General features: G+C 38.0%; 1 protein-coding gene across 3 annotated transcripts in view; it reads right to left on the bottom strand.

Moving 5' to 3' along the window:
- Positions 1–18,366, bottom strand: part of VMP1 (vacuole membrane protein 1) — a 134,210-nt gene that overhangs the window by 51,312 nt on the left and 64,532 nt on the right. For 2 of the 3 annotated variants that reach the window (XM_047757384.1, XM_047757386.1), the window contains one exon: positions 14,906–15,037. The exons of the other annotated variant lie outside the window; for it this stretch is intronic. In XM_047757384.1, the coding sequence (XP_047613340.1) occupies positions 14,906–15,037 (132 nt within the window). The remainder of the gene's footprint in view (positions 1–14,905; positions 15,038–18,366) is intronic. 3 annotated transcript variants of the gene reach the window in all.

Raw genomic sequence — 18,366 nt, 5'->3', positions numbered from 1 at the left:
TGTTTTACATGTGTGTCTAATGTTCATTATGGTAATTTATCCGTTTAACCCTTCGCAAACAAGCATGAGGGCTTGAGAGCAGGAAGCTTTTCTGTGGAACTCCTGATGCAACACAAACCATAGCAGTTACTGCAAAGCTTAATGCAAACCCTCTAGAGTCCACGTTGACAAATTCTTTAACAAGCCCTGTGGTTACAGGGAAGCTGGTTTCACTCTGACTCACTCCTACTCAAACAGTTTACTGGAAATGAAGGGGAGGGGGAATTTTCAGAGAAGTCATGTGATGGCCAGACAAACCACAGCCAGTAAAGGTTCAACAGAGTCAAAAACAGGTCCCAGCAACAACTGACACCCGGAGTGTTCAACTGGCACTAAATTATATGAAAATAAGTCCTGTTGAGTTTCTGATCATCCACACCATGAATTCTTTCATAAATCTCTGTATATAAAAGAACAGATACTTCACAGGGGTGAAAACCAGCAGGCACTGACATGATGGGCGTAACTACACATAACTTCGTAGGAAAATGTCCTTGATAAAGAAGAGAATCAAAGGAATGTTTAAGCACTTTCAGGAGTATATAAATAACCATTATTAAATGCTTTCCCATTGTCTCTAAACTCAAACGATCAAACATATATTCTACCATAATCAGAAGAATGTAAAAAAAAAGAAAACATCTTCAATTATCACCCTGGGAGGATGTTCACTGGGTAATCTATTCTGCATGAAAAGAAAATGCACTGGCCGTAAGAATAAGAACTACACTATATTAATATCTTGTAATAACCTATAATAGAAAAGAATATGAAAAAGAACATACAAAGTTATAGATACAAAAAACTGAATCACTTTGCTATACATCTCAAACACTGTAAATGAACTGTACTTCAATTTAAAAAAGATATTACTCAGTATTCAAAAACTACATTAAACATATTTAATACAAACTAGTAAATGAGTATTTAACTTAATTTGGGGACTTAGTTTCATTAAGCCAGACTAAGCAGCCAAGTATTAATTAATTTAAATACTGCAGTCCTAAACATAAGCTTAGAAATGCTCCCTTAAGATTAAATCCAGAAACTAAGCCTTTGAGGAACTACTTAATCTAAGATGATGCACAGACTCATGAATTATATCCAAGAGAAAAACAAGCTAACCACTATAAATATGGAGGAAAATACTGTATTCTTTTAAAAGATGAAGTTTTAAGAAATTTAAATTTCTTATTTCTAACTTAATTCTCAATTTTCTATATTGATAGGAATAATAATAAACAGTAAATTTCATTCATACAGTCAGCAACCTGATATTTTGTGAAAAAGAATCCAAGTAGCTAGGTCACTTGGACAGATGTTGTTTAGGAAAGCAAACTTATTCAAACCATATTCTTCTAAGTAAATACGTACAACATTCCTACTCCATTGTGTAAGTTTTAAACACAAAAATACTACAACATCCCCATGCTCCCATTCCCCATTATTTCAATAATACTGGCTACCCTAATCTTTTAGGACACATCAAACAACACATTATTTTTCAAACTCTTTTATTCCTGATGCCTTTAATTCTTTTTCTTTGGTTATGCACCTTGCAGAATATACAAGTCACCACAATAACCTTAATTTTTTCCTAACATATAGAACTTTACATTTTTTTTACTTAATATGAATTAAAAATTTTAAGTCATTTAACTTGATGTCTTCTGTATTATCTCCAACCCTTGCTTTCAGCGCTTTACAATCAGGTGATTATTAAACTCAAAGATGCAATACAGTTCAGTCTTTTTATGTAAGATGATTTCTGTGTTCACTGTATTTTGTATTTTATTTTGCAGTGGAGTAGACTGAATATTTTCTTTTGGCTGAGGAGCAACATGCTCAGTCTGCAAGAACAAGCATTTTATGAAAGGCAGCAAAAAGGGAACCTAGAGGAAAGCGGTTGAGCCTTAGAAAGACTGGTATGATGTGAAAACACCAGTCATGTTCAATATAAAAAATGTTGGAAAACTAGTCACGAGAACTCCAGGAACCAAGATTGCATTTGATGGCCTCAAAGGTCATGTTTTTGAAGTGAGTTTTGCTTATCTGCAGAATGATGAAGCTGCATTTAGAAAATTCGAGCTAATTACTAAGGATGTACAGGCAAAAACTGCCTGATTAATTTCCATGACATAGATCTTACCTGTGACAAAATGTGCTCTGTGGTCAAAAAATGGCAGCCACGACTAAAGCTCATTTTTTTTGTCTTTTTTTTTGCTATTTTTTGGGCCGCTGCCACAACATATGGAGGTTCCCAGGCTAGGGGTCTAATCGGAGCTGTAGCCACCGGCCTACACCAGAGCCACAGCAACGCGGGATCCGAACCGTGTCTGCAACCTACACCACAGCTCACGGCAACGCCGGATCGTTAACCCACTGAGCAGGGGCAGGGACCGAACCCGCAACCTCAAGTTTCCTAGTTGGATTCATTAACCACTGTGCCACTACGGGAACTCCTGAAGCTCATGTTAATATCAAGACTAGTGGTGGTTATTAGCTTCGTCTATTCTGTGTTGGTTTTACCAAAAAAACATAACAATCAGATTCGGAAGACCAGCTATTTAGCACCAACAGGTCTGCCAAATCCAGAAGATGATGGAAATCATAACCCATTAGGAACACACAAATGACTTGACAGAAGTTGTCAATAAACTGATTCCAGACAACATTTGAAAAGACAAAAGAAAACGACTGCCAATCTATTTATCTGCTCTCAGACATCTTTGTCCCAAGTCTGAAATGGGAAAACTCATGTTTCATGGTTAAGGTAGTAGTTCTGGAAAAGCTACTAGTGATAAGATGTGCTGAAATTGAACAAGCTGAGGGATATGAGCCACAAGTCCAAAAATCTGTTTAAAATTCAGACTTATAAATGGTGACAAAGAAAAAAAATCTTATTTATAATGTTAAAAAAAAAAAAAGACTGGGATGAAGTTCCCTATATGGCTCAATGAGATCAGGAGAGTCTCTGCAGTGCCAGGATGCAGGTTACATCCTGCCTGGCACAGGGGATTAAAGGATCCAGCATTGCTGCAGCTGCAGCATAGGTCGCAACTGCAGCTCAGATCTGAACCCTGGCCCTGGAACCCCATAAACCTCCAGGGCAGCTAAAAAAAAAAAAAAAGACTGGGGGTTCTCTTGTGGCACACAACAGGTTAAGAATCCGTCATTGTCACTTCAGCAGCTTGGGTTGCTGCTATGGAACGGGTTTGATTGTTGGCCAGGGAACGTCCATATATCATGGATGTGGCCAAAAAAAAATTTAAATAAATAAAGACTGAATGTTAAGTGAACATGTATCATGTAATGGCACATCTTCTCTCAACTGAAATTTCTTACTAGTTCCTTCAAAGTATCTAACACATGAGTAGTTATGTGCAAGACCATGCAGGCCATTTTTGTAGCCTCTTCTCAAGGAGTTTATAAACTCCTGGAAGAGATGAGAAAAGTCCACACAGACACACACACACACATATTTTGCTTTTAATTTTTTTAGGGCCGCACCCATGGCATATAGAGGTTCCCAGGCTAGGGGTTAAATCGGAGCTGTAGCTGCCGGCCTACACCAGAGCCACGACAACACCAGATCCGAGACCTACACCACAGCTCGTGGCAATGCCAGATCCTTAACCCACTGAGCAAGTCCAGGGATCGAACCTGCAACCTCATGGTTCCTAGTTGGATTCGTTTCTGCTGTGCCAGAACGGGAACTCCCTCAAATATTTTTAAAAGGAGGTAGAATTCAATACATGACACAAGGAAGACACAGCCAGAGACAATTTCCAGGGATTGGGAAGATTTTGAGCAGCAGAGTTCCATGACTAGAGATATTTTTCAGAAAGTTGTTTTTGTTGCTCTGTGCAGAAAGAGATTGGGAAAAAAAGACTAGTAAAGAGGAGACATATGAAGAAGTCACTAGAAATGTACAGGGAAGGGGTGATAAAGGCATGAACCAGCAGTGAGGAGGGAAAAGAGAAAATGAATATGAAGATACTGTGGAAGTGGAATCAACAAGCCTTGAAGAATGACTGCTTATGAGGGACAGAGGGAATCGGTTAACTTAGATTTTGACTCCAAGTGAAGGATGGTGATATCATTAACAGACATTAGGAACAAAGGATAATAAAAAGACATTAGGATCATAAAAGAATAAGTATGGGAGTTTGCGTTGTGGCTCAGTGGTAATGAATATGATTAGTACGCATGAGAACGCAGGTTCGATCCCTGGCCTGGCTCAATGGGTTAAGGATCTGGCATTGCTGTGGGCTGAGATGAAGGTAGCAGATGCAGCTTGGATCCCACATTGCTGTGGCTATGATGTAGGCTGGCAGCTACAGCTCCGATTCGACCCCTAGCCTGGGAACTTCTATATGTTGCACCCTCGGCCCTAAAAAGATTAAAAAAAAAAGAAAGAATAATTATAACTTGCATGAGATAGTCCACAAAGCACGTAACAGTCATCTAGACCTAACTTTTATAAATCATGCTAGAAGTGCTCAAGGTCATAGGAAGCTACATTCATTCATGTCTACCTCCCACAGACATCTAGTAAAAACATGATAGGAAGCCAAGAGCAAAAGGAAGTTAGCTTAGTGGAAAAATACTGCCTAATCTCAACACTGTGGTCACAAAAATAGAGTTGGTACTGTAAGAAATCAGAATTCAGATAAATGCATTAATAATCTTTGCGCCCCCACCAAAGACCTATAGAACAAAATCCAACTATAGGTGAAAACTAGAATTTAAGCAAAAGTTTTAAAATTGTTACCTAGTAACAACTTCCTAGTAAAAGCATACACACCCTTTAACCTAGTTGGAGAGCACATGGCAAAGCAATGAGAGCCAAGGACTTTTTTTTTACTCTTCCTGCTGATAAACTCATTCTACCAAAGAGCTTTACCTTGAAGAATAAAAAACACATTTCCCATCTCATTTCATTTTACTTAATTTGATGTTTTAGCTCCACTTGATCCAATTGTTTAATATTTTACTGCTCCTGTCAAATCGGTCATTTTACAAAATAAATGTATCTATGAGGAAATTCAAGCACCAAAAAGTTAAGATTAACTTTTGGATCTGTATGAAACTGACTACTATAAAAACGTTTAACTCACAATTGATAAGATACAACTAAAAGGATGTTAGGAAACTTATAGCTTACCGAATAAAACCTAATCTCTTTTTACATATCGTTAATGACTATTTACAAAAATACATTATTCAATTTATAACAATAAAACCTATGAGAAGACATTAAAATCACTGGGAAAATAGTGTTGGAACAATACACAAACAGCTAATGACCTGAAAAAGAGAAACTTAGAATCCTACATTATATGATAGGTAAAAATATTTTAATAGATAAAAGATTTAAAGGTAAAGAATAAAACCATAAAAATACTAAAAGAAAATATAGCTGAATATCTATGGGGCTCAGGAAGATAATTCTAGGCATAATTCCAAAAGGAAACATCTAAGATACTGTAATAAAGAAAAAGATAAACTTCTTCATCCAAAAAAGCAAAAGAATAAAATACACAATAAACAATATAGAAAAAATACTGGCAGCATAAGACAAAAAGAATCTCCTTAAAAAGGTCAATCAATAAGAAATGAAAAATACATTAAGTATACAAAATGGGTAAACGAACCAGTTAGACGAAAGGTTTTTTTCTTTTCTGTAGTTTAAACATTTTCTACAATAAACATACTTTGTAGTCAGAAAAATTGCTAAAAAAAAAAAAAGATGTGGAAAGTATTTGATGACAACCGAAAAATGTTTACAATATGTTTTTATATTCAAAACAAGTCACAAAATATTAAATAGAACATTATTCGCTCACAAATATTTACAGAAAAAAAGACTGAAGGATGAAGGGATTTTTTTAAGTATACCAATACTTATCAATTTCTACAATGAGCTGTATGCAATCACTTTGTAATAACACAATTTTAGAGATTAGTTACTATCAAATGTTTATGATATAGTATGTGAAAAAGGATCTTAAAACCAATATACATTATCGAATAATTTTAGTTTTTATAAAAAAAGAGGTATACATACAAAGAAGACAGTCTAGGATATGGCAATTATTACATTTAAAAATTTTATTATAGTCAATTACTTTTACTTTTAATACTTCTGGAATATTTCAATCTATAAACATTACTGTAATTTTAAAATATGCAAACCTGGAAAAAATAACAGAAGCAAATAGCTTGAGACAAATTTGTTACTAAAAACATAAAGAATGTTCAGGAGTTCCCGTCGTGGCGCAGTGGTTAACGAATCCGACTAGGAACCATGAGGTTGCAGGTTCGGTCCCTGCCCTTGCTCAGTGGGTTAAGGATCCGGCGTTGCCGTGAGCTGTGGTGTAGGTTGCAGACGCGGCTCGGATCCAGCGTTGCTGTGGCTCTGGCGTAGGCCGGTGGCTACAGCTCCGATTCAACCCCTAGCCTGGGAACCTCCATATGCCGTGGGAGCGGCCCAAGAAATAGCAACAACAACAACAATAACAACAACAACAAAAAGACAAAAAAAAAAGAATGTTCATAATATCACTGATTTAGAAATATTAAAAAATCTTCCTAATACAAAAATTATTAAAAAACAGCCTCCTAAACGATTGCAAATTTATTTGCATGGTGAAAATGAAAAAAAACCAAGAATGTGTTACAAAAGTGTATCAAAATAGCTGAGGTATCTTCCTTGGATAAAGTAATACTCCATACAGTGTTAAGCAAGAACAAACAAAAACAAAAACCTTATATTTGCCAAACTTATTTTGCAAATAACTCTTCTCTGACTAATGAATTAAAACAATAATACTCTCTCAGCTAATTTAAAATGTGGAAAACTGGCAAAAGCACCCTTCCCAGCTATTCTATCTCTACCTGCATAATAAATAAAAGTTAAAAACCTCCTATAACTCCTTGTCTAAATCTGGGGGAAAGTTACATATGAGATAAATATACCTACATACACTGAAACCTGTAATAACCCACAAAACTGATGGAGACTGGTGAAGAAAGCATGAAATGCAATGAAGAAAGAAAAAGAATCAAATCAAATATAGCAGAAAGAAAACAATTTAATCAGTTCTTCATTTTATGTTGCATTAACCTGGATGAAAATGTTGCTATGTTGTATAAGCAAAGCACTAATCTCAAAAGTCGGAAAATTGGATTGGGTGTTGGCTCTTGAGATTCACTGGCTGTGAATCCTGTGTGTTTCCTATTCAAATCAGGGAAAATATTTTCTACTTCATGGTAATACAGAGGCGGGTGACTTATACATAGATTTTTATTGACCTTAGAAGAAAAATTAATACGGAAGATGACAAAGTTGTCAGGGATGAGTTACTCTTTTTTTTTTTTTACTTGATTTATTTTTTTTAATACAATGATTTTTATTTTTTTCCATTACAGCTGGTTTACAGTGTTCCGTCAATTTTCTGCTGTACAGCATGATGACCCAGTTACACATACATGTATACATTCTTTTTTCTCACAGTATCATGCTCCATCATAAATGACTAGACATAGTTCCCAGTGGAGTTACTCTTTTATTGCATTATTTTACTTATTATTTTCTAGTTTGTATAATCAACTGAAGTACCTATAATTGTAATTTGGGGTAAAAACTTTAAAATGTTCATAAAGAATATAGAATTTCTGACTAAAGAACATGAAACAGAAGTGTACATTTTCCTTACTGGATTTTTTTTTTCTTCAGCCATGCCTGTGGCATACAGGGACAGGGACTGAACTTGTGCCACAGCTGTGACCTAAGCCACAGCAGTGACAAAGCCAGATTCTTAACCTAATGCACCACCAGGGACCTCCTTGATTTCTTTTTTCTTTCTTTTGTTGGCCTCACCCATGGCATATGGAAGTTTCCAGGCCAAGGATCCAATCTGAGCCATAGCTAAGCTATAACCTACATTACAGCTGCAGCAACGCTGGATCCTTTTTTTTTTTTTTTTTCTTTTTAGGGCCACACTTTCGGCCTACGGAGGTTCCCAGGCTAGGGGTCGAATAAGAGCTACAGCTTCGGGCCTACGCCACAGCCACAGCAACTCGGGATCCAAGCTGCCTCTGCAACCTACACCACAACTCACGGCAACACCAGATCCTTAACCTACTGATCAAGGCCAGGGATCAAACCTGCAACCTCATGGTTCCTAATCAGATTTCATTTCCACTGCACCACAACAGGAACTCCACAGGAACTCCACTGGATTCTTAATCCACTATGCCAGATTGGGGATTGAACCAGTGCCTCCAGACAGACAAGCTGGATCATTAACCCACTGTGCCACAGCAGGAACTCCCTTATTTGATTTTTTAAAATATAGGCAATTATGAAATTAAGGAATAAGAAATGTATAGTTTATCCTAAAACAGTAATGGGATTATTGACTTTATAGGATAAAAACAGCCAAACTTCATGATCATCAGAAGTACCATGTGCAGTATGGTTTCCATAACTCAAAACAAAGTAGAATTAGAGATGATCCACTCAAAAAGTAACTAAAATAATCAGGGCTGTAAGAGATAAACAAAAGAGATTACTACCCTAATGGTATACAAAGACTAAGAGTCTTCAGGAGTTCCTGCTTTGGCGCAGTGGGTTGAGAATCTGACTGCAGCTGCTTGGGTCGATGCAGAGGCACGGGTTTGATTCCTGGCTTGGCACAGTGGGTTAAAGCATTTGGCACTGCTGCAACTGCAGCATAGGTTGCAGCTGCTGCTCAAATTCAATAGCTGGCCTGGGAACTTCCATATGCAATGGGCGTGGCCATTAAAAAAAAAGACTAAGAGTCTTTAAGAAGCAAAAGTCTTCAAGGGCTCAAATTATATATATATAAAATGAAGCATAATTTACTTCAGCAAATTCTATAAGACCTGGGTTTTTGGTGAGCTTTTTTGTGGCTGCACCCCTGGCATGAAGAAGTTACCAGGCCAGGGACTGAACCCAAGCCACAGCAATGACAATGCCGAGTCCTTACCCACTAAGCAACCAGGGAACTTTCCAGAAATTGAGCTTTTAGATGGTAATAAACTTACAGAATATGTTATTTATAATCTAAGAATCAAAAAATTAGGAAGAATGAAATAAATCATCTAGTTAATGTTCTACTCAATGCAGAACATGCTATGCTGCTACGCATGGACCCAGGAAAGATATAACATAGAGGGAGACAAGGCACTTGTTCCTTGTTTTTTTTTTTTTTTTTTGGTCTTTTTAGGGCTGCACCCACAGCAATATGAAGATTTCCAGAGTAGGGGTCAAATCAGAGCAGTAGCTGCTGGCCTACACCACAGGCAATGCCGGATCCTTAACCCACTGAGCGAGGCCAGGGATCGAACCTGCGTCCTCATGGATACTAGTCAGATTCATTTCTGCTGAGCCACTATTGGAACTCCACTTGTTCTTTTTTGAAACAGCAATTCCATTTGTACACAATTAAAGTTGATGTTTTGTTTCATTTTTAAAAACTACTGAGCCAATGTGGGCCTCAGAAACCCTTACTCGTTGATTCTAAGACAAAGATTGCCTCTGTAATTTCTCAGCATGAGTATATCCTCTTACCACAGGAGAGATAACTTTTGTGTATATGAGAGGCTCATCATTTCCCCTTTTCAAGGAAACATGTCTAAATTCTTTTCAACAATTTCTCACATTCTATGATTTCAAGATCAATTACCATCTCATTCCCTCTCCTAGAGAAATTATAGTTTGTCAGTGTTCTGTTTTATTAAAAATGCTGTTATAATAAGTTTTCCACTTCAAAATGACCAAATAAGACCTTTGTCCCTGTGGCAGATTAAAGACGGTTGCAAATTTTTGCTTACTCCTTTCATTGAGAGGTGGATCTAATTCCCCTCTCTGAATATGGGCTGGTTTAGTGACCCACTTGGCTAACGCAATGTTACAAAGTGGGTGGGATTTCTGAGGTTATGTCACAAGAAACCTTGCAGTTTCCAGCAAGGTTCTTTCAGAACACTTGTTCTTAGAACTTAGGTGTCATGATATGAGGAAACTCAAGAAGGCCCAAGAAGAGTAACTTGAGGTTCCAAGTCAACAGTCCAAGTGAACTCCAAACCCACAGCCAAAATCAACTTATCGGTCATGTAAGTAAATCATCTTGGCAGTAGATCCAATAATTTACAGTCAAGCCATTCTGCCCAAATTGCACATCTGTGAGCAATATGAACTGTTTGTATCACTAAATACCAGGGTGCTTTATCACTCAGCAAGAGATAACTGGAACACCCCTTATTTTAATAATGATCCCCCAAATATAGAAAATAGAAACACAAACTTGTCCTTGATGAAACTAGCATTAATAAATGAAGACAGGAGCATATGGAAAAAAAGATTATACCTGAGAGCCTGCAGTAGAAGATATGGAAGAGAAGCAAAGTGATGTGTACTACAAAATTCCAAAAAGGATCTTTAGCAGAACTGCAGAAGAAACTGCAGTAGGGCTGAAAACAAGGAGACTGTATAAGAAGTACTTAGCACTTCTCCCTTAGTTAAACTTTCTCCCAAAGAAGACATCAAGTATAGTCTCTAGACAAGTAAAGCGAAAGTCCTGGGCTCAGGACGTGCTTGTGTGGGCATCCACAGACTTACCACAAGGTGGGTTAAGTGAAAGTCTGCTCAGTAAATGAAGATCTCTACCCTGCCTGCCATAGCTTAGCTTTAGAATGTCAGCAGCAAGGTTTATATTCCCTAGGCAAGAAACTGGAGGATCCATCACTAGAGAAACTGAACTATCCTCAAAGAAAGATGCATAGGAAAAAAAAGAAAAGAAAAAAGGAGTTCCCGTCATGGCTCAGAGGAAACAAATCTGACTAGCATCCATGAGGATGCAAGTTCGATCCCTGGCCTCACTCAGTGCATTAAGGATCTGGCATTGCTGTGGCTGTGGTGTAGGCCAGTGGCTACAGTTCTGATTAGACCCCTAACCTGGGAACCTCCAAGTGCCTCAGGTGCAGCCCTAAACAAACAAACAAGCAAAAACCAAAAACCTAAAAAAAAAAGCTGCATAGGAACTGATATACAGAGGTGCCAATAAACCAGGTGTCCTGCCACTCCTATACCTTGCCCACTCACATAGTTTCCAGTTAGCTTTTATGTGCCTTATTCTTATTCTTATATATAAATAGAAGAAAAAGGATCACCAGGCCTTGAGGAAAGCTTGCAACAGGAAACAGAACAAGCAAAGGGAAAAAATGCCTAGAGTATTGAAAACTTGAAGAAACTTAATACCTTCAAAAAGAAGCCATTTTTTGGAAATATAATACAAAATGCTTTTAAAAAATAAATATATGGCAGTGGAAAAAAATTTTAATATTAGATTTAGAAGATACAGTTGGGGAAAACGCATACAAAGTAAAATGAGATAAATAGTAGGAGGAAAAATGAACCCCCCCAAAATTAATATGATAGATGTCAGAGTCCCAATATCAAAATAATGATAATTCCAGAAAGGAAGAGTACAGACCAAAGAGAGTAAATTAACATAGAAAAAAATACAAGAATGTGTCCTAAAACTAGTGAACTCTAGGTTGAGAAGTTTCCTGAGTACATAGAAGAATAAATTTTAAAAAGACTCAGACCTCAGATAATGAATCTAAAAGCTTCTAAAGAAAAAATTAAACTAAAAAGACTACCTAGAAAGAGGTACTCAGCATGGCATTAGATGTATCACTATCAATAACAGAAGCTTGAAGACGATTGAGAAATGCTGTCCAAATTCTAAGTTAAAAAAACGATTTTACCTTTGGAGCTCCTGTTGTGGCTCAGTGGTTAATGAGCCCAACTAAGATTCATGAAGACTTGGGTTCAATCCCTGGCCTTGCTCAGTGGGTTAAGGATCCACCACTGCTGTGAGCTGTGGTGTAGGTCACAGACGAGGCTCAGATCTGGCGTGGCTGTGGCTGTGGCGTAAGCTATAGCTCCAATTCACCCCCTAGCCTGGGAACCTCCATATGCTGTGGGTGTGGCACTAAAAAGACAAAAGACAAAAAAAATTTCAACTTAGAATCCTATATTCATATAATTAAGTGTGAATGAAGAATACAGCATTTTAAGAATTTTCCTTCTGCTTATCCTTCCTCAGGAAGCTACTGCAAAATATGTTCAACTAAAGTAAAGAATTAAATCAAGAAAGAGGAAGATAAGGGATCCAAATCAAGAGAGAAGCAACCATGTAGAGGGCCAAGAAAACATCAAATACAGACTGGAGTGGGAACATGGGGGCATCCAGAGTGATGATGTCAAGAAAAAAAAAGAACTGAAATTAATTTAAATGCATTACTATGTGAGAAGTGATGCTGAGAAGTGTTTAACAGAGTTGGTAGAAGGAGAGAAGAGATTGAGGAAACTATGCAAATGAAAAAAATACTAATTCCAAAACAAACAAACTTTTAAAAATAGAGAATAATCATAGTACATTAGTTGGCTTAACAGAGAACAATACTTATACCTGTTCGGTATCCAGCCATAGCTTAGAAATTTATGTGGCTTTTTTGTTTTGGTTTTTTTTTTGCTTTTTAGGGCCACCCCCGAGGCATAAGGAGGTTCCCAGGCTAGGGGTCTAATCAGAGCTATAGCTGCCAGCCTACGCCAGAGCCACAGCAGTGTCGGATCTGAGCCGTGTCTGTGACCTACACCACAGCTCATGGCAACGCCAGATCCTTAACCCACTGAGCGAGGCCATGGATCGAACCCGTAACCTCATGGTTCCTAGTCCGATTTGTTTCCACTGCGCCACAATGGGAACTCCAGCATAAAAATTTAAAGCTGTGTGTCATCTTAAACTGATTTGACTTCGGAGTTTTCGTTGTGGCTCATCAGAAACAAATCCGACTAGTATCCATGAGGACACAGGTTCGATCCCTGGCCTTACTCAGTGGGTTAAGGATCCGGGGTTGCTGAGAGGTGTGGTGTATACCAGTGGCTATAGGTCTGATTCAGCCCTTAGCCTGGGAACCTCCATATGCCTCAGGTGTGGCCCTAAAAACAAAAAAAGCAAAAAGCAAAAAACAAAAAAAGCCAATTTGACTTCAACTTGCTGATTTTATATAGATGAAAAAAGGTTCTGATATGTCATATGGATGCATTAATTAGTGCCACAAGTAACAGAGATATCCGTTATCACAAATGGGGATACCCAAGCAACTAGATAGACATTGTTTCAGTAAATGGAATTTACCAGTGATGCTGGCATTCTGAGTTCTGGTTCCAGCTCTAGTTCTAAGCATGTAAAATTGTTAATGTCTAGATCCACAGTTTTCTATAAAATTAGAAGAACAGTACCTTTTCATACTACCTCAGAGTTAACATTAGGCCCAAACTAGATACTGGATCTTAAAAAGCATTAAAATAATTTAAAAGCATTATTAGTAATTATCATTAGCATTAATATAAACATCGTGATGTGAACAAAAGTGTCAAAATATTCGGTTAAAACAAAGCAGATATGACAACAACTTTCCTCTTTCCATGCAGAGCAGATGGCCATAGCTCTTTGATTCATTTGTTTTATATTAGGCTATTCTACATCATTCATATGTGAAAGTTTTGTTTTCAATTAAAAACACTATCCCAGTTGATTTCTAAGGATAATAATGCTATTCAAAAAAGCCCACCTGTCCTTAAAAAAAAAGTTTTTATTCCTCTCCAGGGTGGGTTTTGGGTCTCAGATTCCACTGAAAACCATGAACCCATTCCTCCAAAAAAAAAAACAACAAAAAAAACCCCCTATGTATATTTATGCAGGCAAATGCACTTAGAGATGTATCACATAAGACAATTTTAAAAAATATTTCATTGGTTAATGATCAAATCTGGGGAGAGAGATGTATTTTATACACAAACTTTCAAAATCCCTCTTTTATATCCTTTTTGTTGTTGTCTTTTTTGTCTTTTGAGGGCTGCTCCCGCGGCATTTGGAGATTCCCAGGCTAGGGATCCAATCGGAGCTACAGCTGCCGGCCTATGCCAGAGCCACAGCAACACCAGATCCAAGCCTCATCTGCGACCTACACCACAGCTCATGGCAACACCACTGAGCGAGGCCAGGGATCGAATCCGCAACCTCATGGTTCCTAGTCAGATTAGTTTCTGCTGTGCCAGACGGGAATTCCTATATCCTTTTTATTTATGTCTGTGTTGATTTCTATTGTTATTCGTAATGGAGTCTCAATCAGTCAATAATGTTCTTAGGAATTTTCCTATGAAGGAAAAACATCTATTTTATAACATTAAGATACAGGTTGATATAGGGAGTTCACAAAGCTGTGATCCTTAATCCATGGTGCTGGCCAGGGGTCAAACATGTACAACTGCAGAGACAACACCAGATCCTTAACCCACTGAGCCACAGTGGGAACTCATGAGTATAATCGTTTTATATTTCAGATTTTCTTTTTTTTTTCTTTGTCTTTTTGCCTTTTCTAGGGCCGCTTCCCACGACATATGGAATTCCCAGGGTAGGGGTCGAATCGGAGCTGTAGCCACCAGCCTACCCCAGAGCCACAGCAATGCAGGATCTGAGCCGAGTCTGAGACCTACACCACAGCTCATGGCAACGCCGGATCCTTAACCCACTGAGCAAGGCCAGGGATCAAACCCGCAACCCCATGGTCCCCAGTCGGATTCATTAACCACTGCACCACAACAGCAACTCCTATATTTCAGGTTTTCTAAATATTTTATACCAAACCATGGATGATTTTATTTTACATTGGCAGTTTTCTTCTTCAGAGTAACTACTAAAATTTTTACCTTAATCATAACCTCTTTAAGAGATAATTATTCAATTTTCCTCCCCACTGATCTTACTTGTGCAGCCTGTGCATGTTCCAACATCTCTTCAAATTCCTGATATTCTTCATCATCTGGTTCAGCACCTGAGAGGCGAGCTGCCCTGGCCATGAAATATGGAGGCAGCTCTCCGATTGCTGTACCGATACCCTATGTGAAAAATCAAAATACTTACATGAAATTCTCTTCCCAATACAGTGAGGCTAAGCAGATCAAATCTAAATTTTTCAGTATCACCAAAAGTATGTCAAGATGCATGTATTAGGGAGGAAAGGATATACTATATAATTGGGAGGACATAAGTTTGAATCCTGACTCTAATAATGACAATGACAAGCCAGATGACATAAAACTTTTAGACAATCCCTGGTACATTATGGACACTAAATTAATGTTAGTTCTCTAGTATCTCTACTTATATCCTCTGTTATTATTTTTTTGGCTGTACCCACAGCATGTGGAAGTTCCCAGGCCAAGGATGGAACTTGCACTTCAGCAGTAACCAGAGCCATAGAAGTGACAATGCTGAATTCTTAACCTGCTGAATCACCAGGGGACTCCCTCTGTTATTTTTTTTTTTTTTTACATTTCTCTCTTTTTTTTCCCCAATTTAGGGCCACACCTGCAGCATATGGAGGTTCCCAGGCTAGGGGTCGAATTAGAGCTGCAGCTGTTGGCCTACACCACAGCTACAGCAACGCCAGATCTGAGCCGTATCTGTGACCTACACAGCAGCTCACAGCAACACTGGATCCTTAACCCACTGAGCAAGGCCAGGGGATCAGGAACTACTTGTGTTCTTTTACCACTGAGTAACAATAGGAACCCCTACATCTCTTTTCATTCTGTTAATTTTAGAAATAGCACATGGTTTTCTATACTTGTGAAATGTTACAAGTTTTCACATAGTAGTTGATTTACAATATTGTATTAGTTTCAGGTGTAAAACAGTGATTCAAAATTTTTATATATTTTTTTATTTTTAATTTTTAAATTTTTGTCTTTTTGCCATTTCTTGGGCTGCTCCCGCGGCATTTGGAGGTTCCCAGGCTAGGGGTCAAATCAGAGCTGTAGCCACCAGCCTACGCCAGAGCCACAGCAACACAGGATCTGAGCCGTGTCTGCGACCTACACCACAGCTCACGGCAACACCGGATCTTTAACCCACTGAGGAAGGCCCAGGGACCGAACCCGCAACCTCATGGTTCCTAGTCGGATTCGTTAACCACTGAGCTATGATGGGAACTCCTCAAAATTTTTATAGATTGTACTCCATTTAAAGTTACTATAAAATACTGGCTGTTTTCCCTGTGCTGTAAGTATATCCTTTTAGCTTATGTTGACTTTATGCATAGTGTTTTGTACCCCTTAATCACCTATGGCTATCTTGCTCCCTCCTTCCCCCTTCTCTCTTCTCACTGGTAACCACTAGTTTGTTCTCTGTATCTGAAATTCTGTTTCTGTTTTGTTATAATCAGTCATTTGTTTTATTTTTTAGATTTTTCATATACGTATACATATGTGTGTGTATATATATATATTTTTTCAAATATTTGAAAATGTTGCGTTAATCCTAATACAACTTTTTTGTGTGTGCAGTTAAAGCTTTTAACAAATTGTAGTCAGGGTGCCCCTTGAAATCTCAACATTAAGAATGGAGAAACTTTTTTTTTGAGGGGGTGCTTTATAGGGCTGCACCTGCAGCATATAGAAGTTCCCATGCTAGAGGTCAAATAGGAGCTGCAGCTGCTGGCCAAAGCCATTGTGATGGCAACGCCAGATCTGAGCCACCCCTGTGACCTACACCACAGCTCATGGCAACGCCAGATCCTTAATGCACTGAGTAAGGCCAGGAATAGAACCTGCATCTTCATGGATACTAGCTGGGTTTGTGACTGCTAAGCCACGATGGGAACTCATAAACTGGAAATTTTCACCACAGAAGAAATGTTGATTTTCTCAGGACATTGAATGACTCATGTTTCAGTCACTTCGTGGATTCTTGCTTTTGAAGAGGTTTTTTTCGTTGTTGTTGTTGTTGTTGTTTTTTTTTTTTTTCCCAATCAACTTAGGATATAAGGATGAAAACAAAAGTAAAAGAATCAGGAACTCAATTTGGAATTAAATGGTCTAAATACAGAATAGATGAGGCCTACAATCTCCAGGAAAATTCCCTTTTCTCCCCCTGGCTGTACCCGTGCCATGAGTTCCCAGACCAGGGATTGAATTGGATCTGCAGCTATGATCTATGCCATAGCTGTGGCAATGATGGATTCTTAACCCACAGCACAGGGCTTGGGATCGAATCTGAGCTGCCAGAGAGACAACGCTGGATCACTAACCTACTGCACCACAGCAGGAGCTCCAGGAAAATTCTTAACTTTGATCCATCCTTCCCTGCCCTGACTCAGAATGAATGAAAAAGGTTTGGTAGTTTTCAGAAGCAACTTTTCTGTTTGCTCTGTCCTACGGCTCTGCCTGTAAATGCCATGTCAAGAAGCCTCAAGGAACATTTATCAAATTCAAACATTTTGCAATCACAATGTGTGAAATCAACAATCTCCAAGTGTAACTACATTATCCACATGAGAACCAAGAGTTATGAAAAGAACATACTTAAGTGCCAAAAGAATTAAGACTATATTTAAAGAACAAACAGGAGAGAGGAGAGAGACATACACATACACATACACACAGAAAGATACAGAAATAAAACAAAAGTTATATTTTGGTAAATAAGAAAAGTTAACGTTAGTCACTTTTGGAGGATTTAGAGATCCAACCAATTATTTTAAAAATTGATAAGTAAAATAAAATAATAAATTATTTATCCTGTCTTATCTATATGGAAGATATCTCAGCATAACCAAATTGTAATAAGGAGAAATTTCTCTTTATGGAATTATTCTAGTCAATAACTAAAAAAAATGATGCAACTGGAATGCCCGTATTTTATAAATTGTAATAAAATAATGGACTTATACATAAAAGTGGTGCTAATATCATAAAGACAACCAGACATTATTGTACTTTATGACAGAAATACACAAGACTATAAAGTGTATTCTTGTCAAAAAAAATATTTTTCAAGCCTCTTAATCCAGCTATTAATTCACAATCAGTAATACAATCAGTAAAATTCAGACTGTGGAAAACTGTATTTGGCAAATAATCCAGTTTCATCAACAAATACATTTGAAAAGAAAAACAAAGACATAAACATAATCAGAAAAATTTAAACACTTACTGGGTAACTGATTTGAAGAGACTATTCCTAAATTTTCTCAGGTGTGACAATGTTTTGTCTTTTTTTTTTTTTTTTTGCCATTTCTTGGGCCGCTCCCACGGCATATGGAGGTTCCCAGGCTAGGGGTCCCAATTGGAGCTGTAGCCACCGGCCTACGCCAGAGCCACAGCAACGCGGGATCCGAGCCGCGTCTGCAACCTACACCACAGCTCACGGCAACGCCGGATCCTTA

The sequence above is a fragment of the Phacochoerus africanus genome, chromosome 14 (genome assembly GCF_016906955.1).
Source record: "Phacochoerus africanus isolate WHEZ1 chromosome 14, ROS_Pafr_v1, whole genome shotgun sequence".
Classification (NCBI taxonomy): Eukaryota; Metazoa; Chordata; class Mammalia; order Artiodactyla; family Suidae; genus Phacochoerus; species Phacochoerus africanus.
The sequence above is the reverse complement of the archived record's forward strand: the minus strand, read 5'-3'. Positions and strand labels throughout refer to the sequence as shown.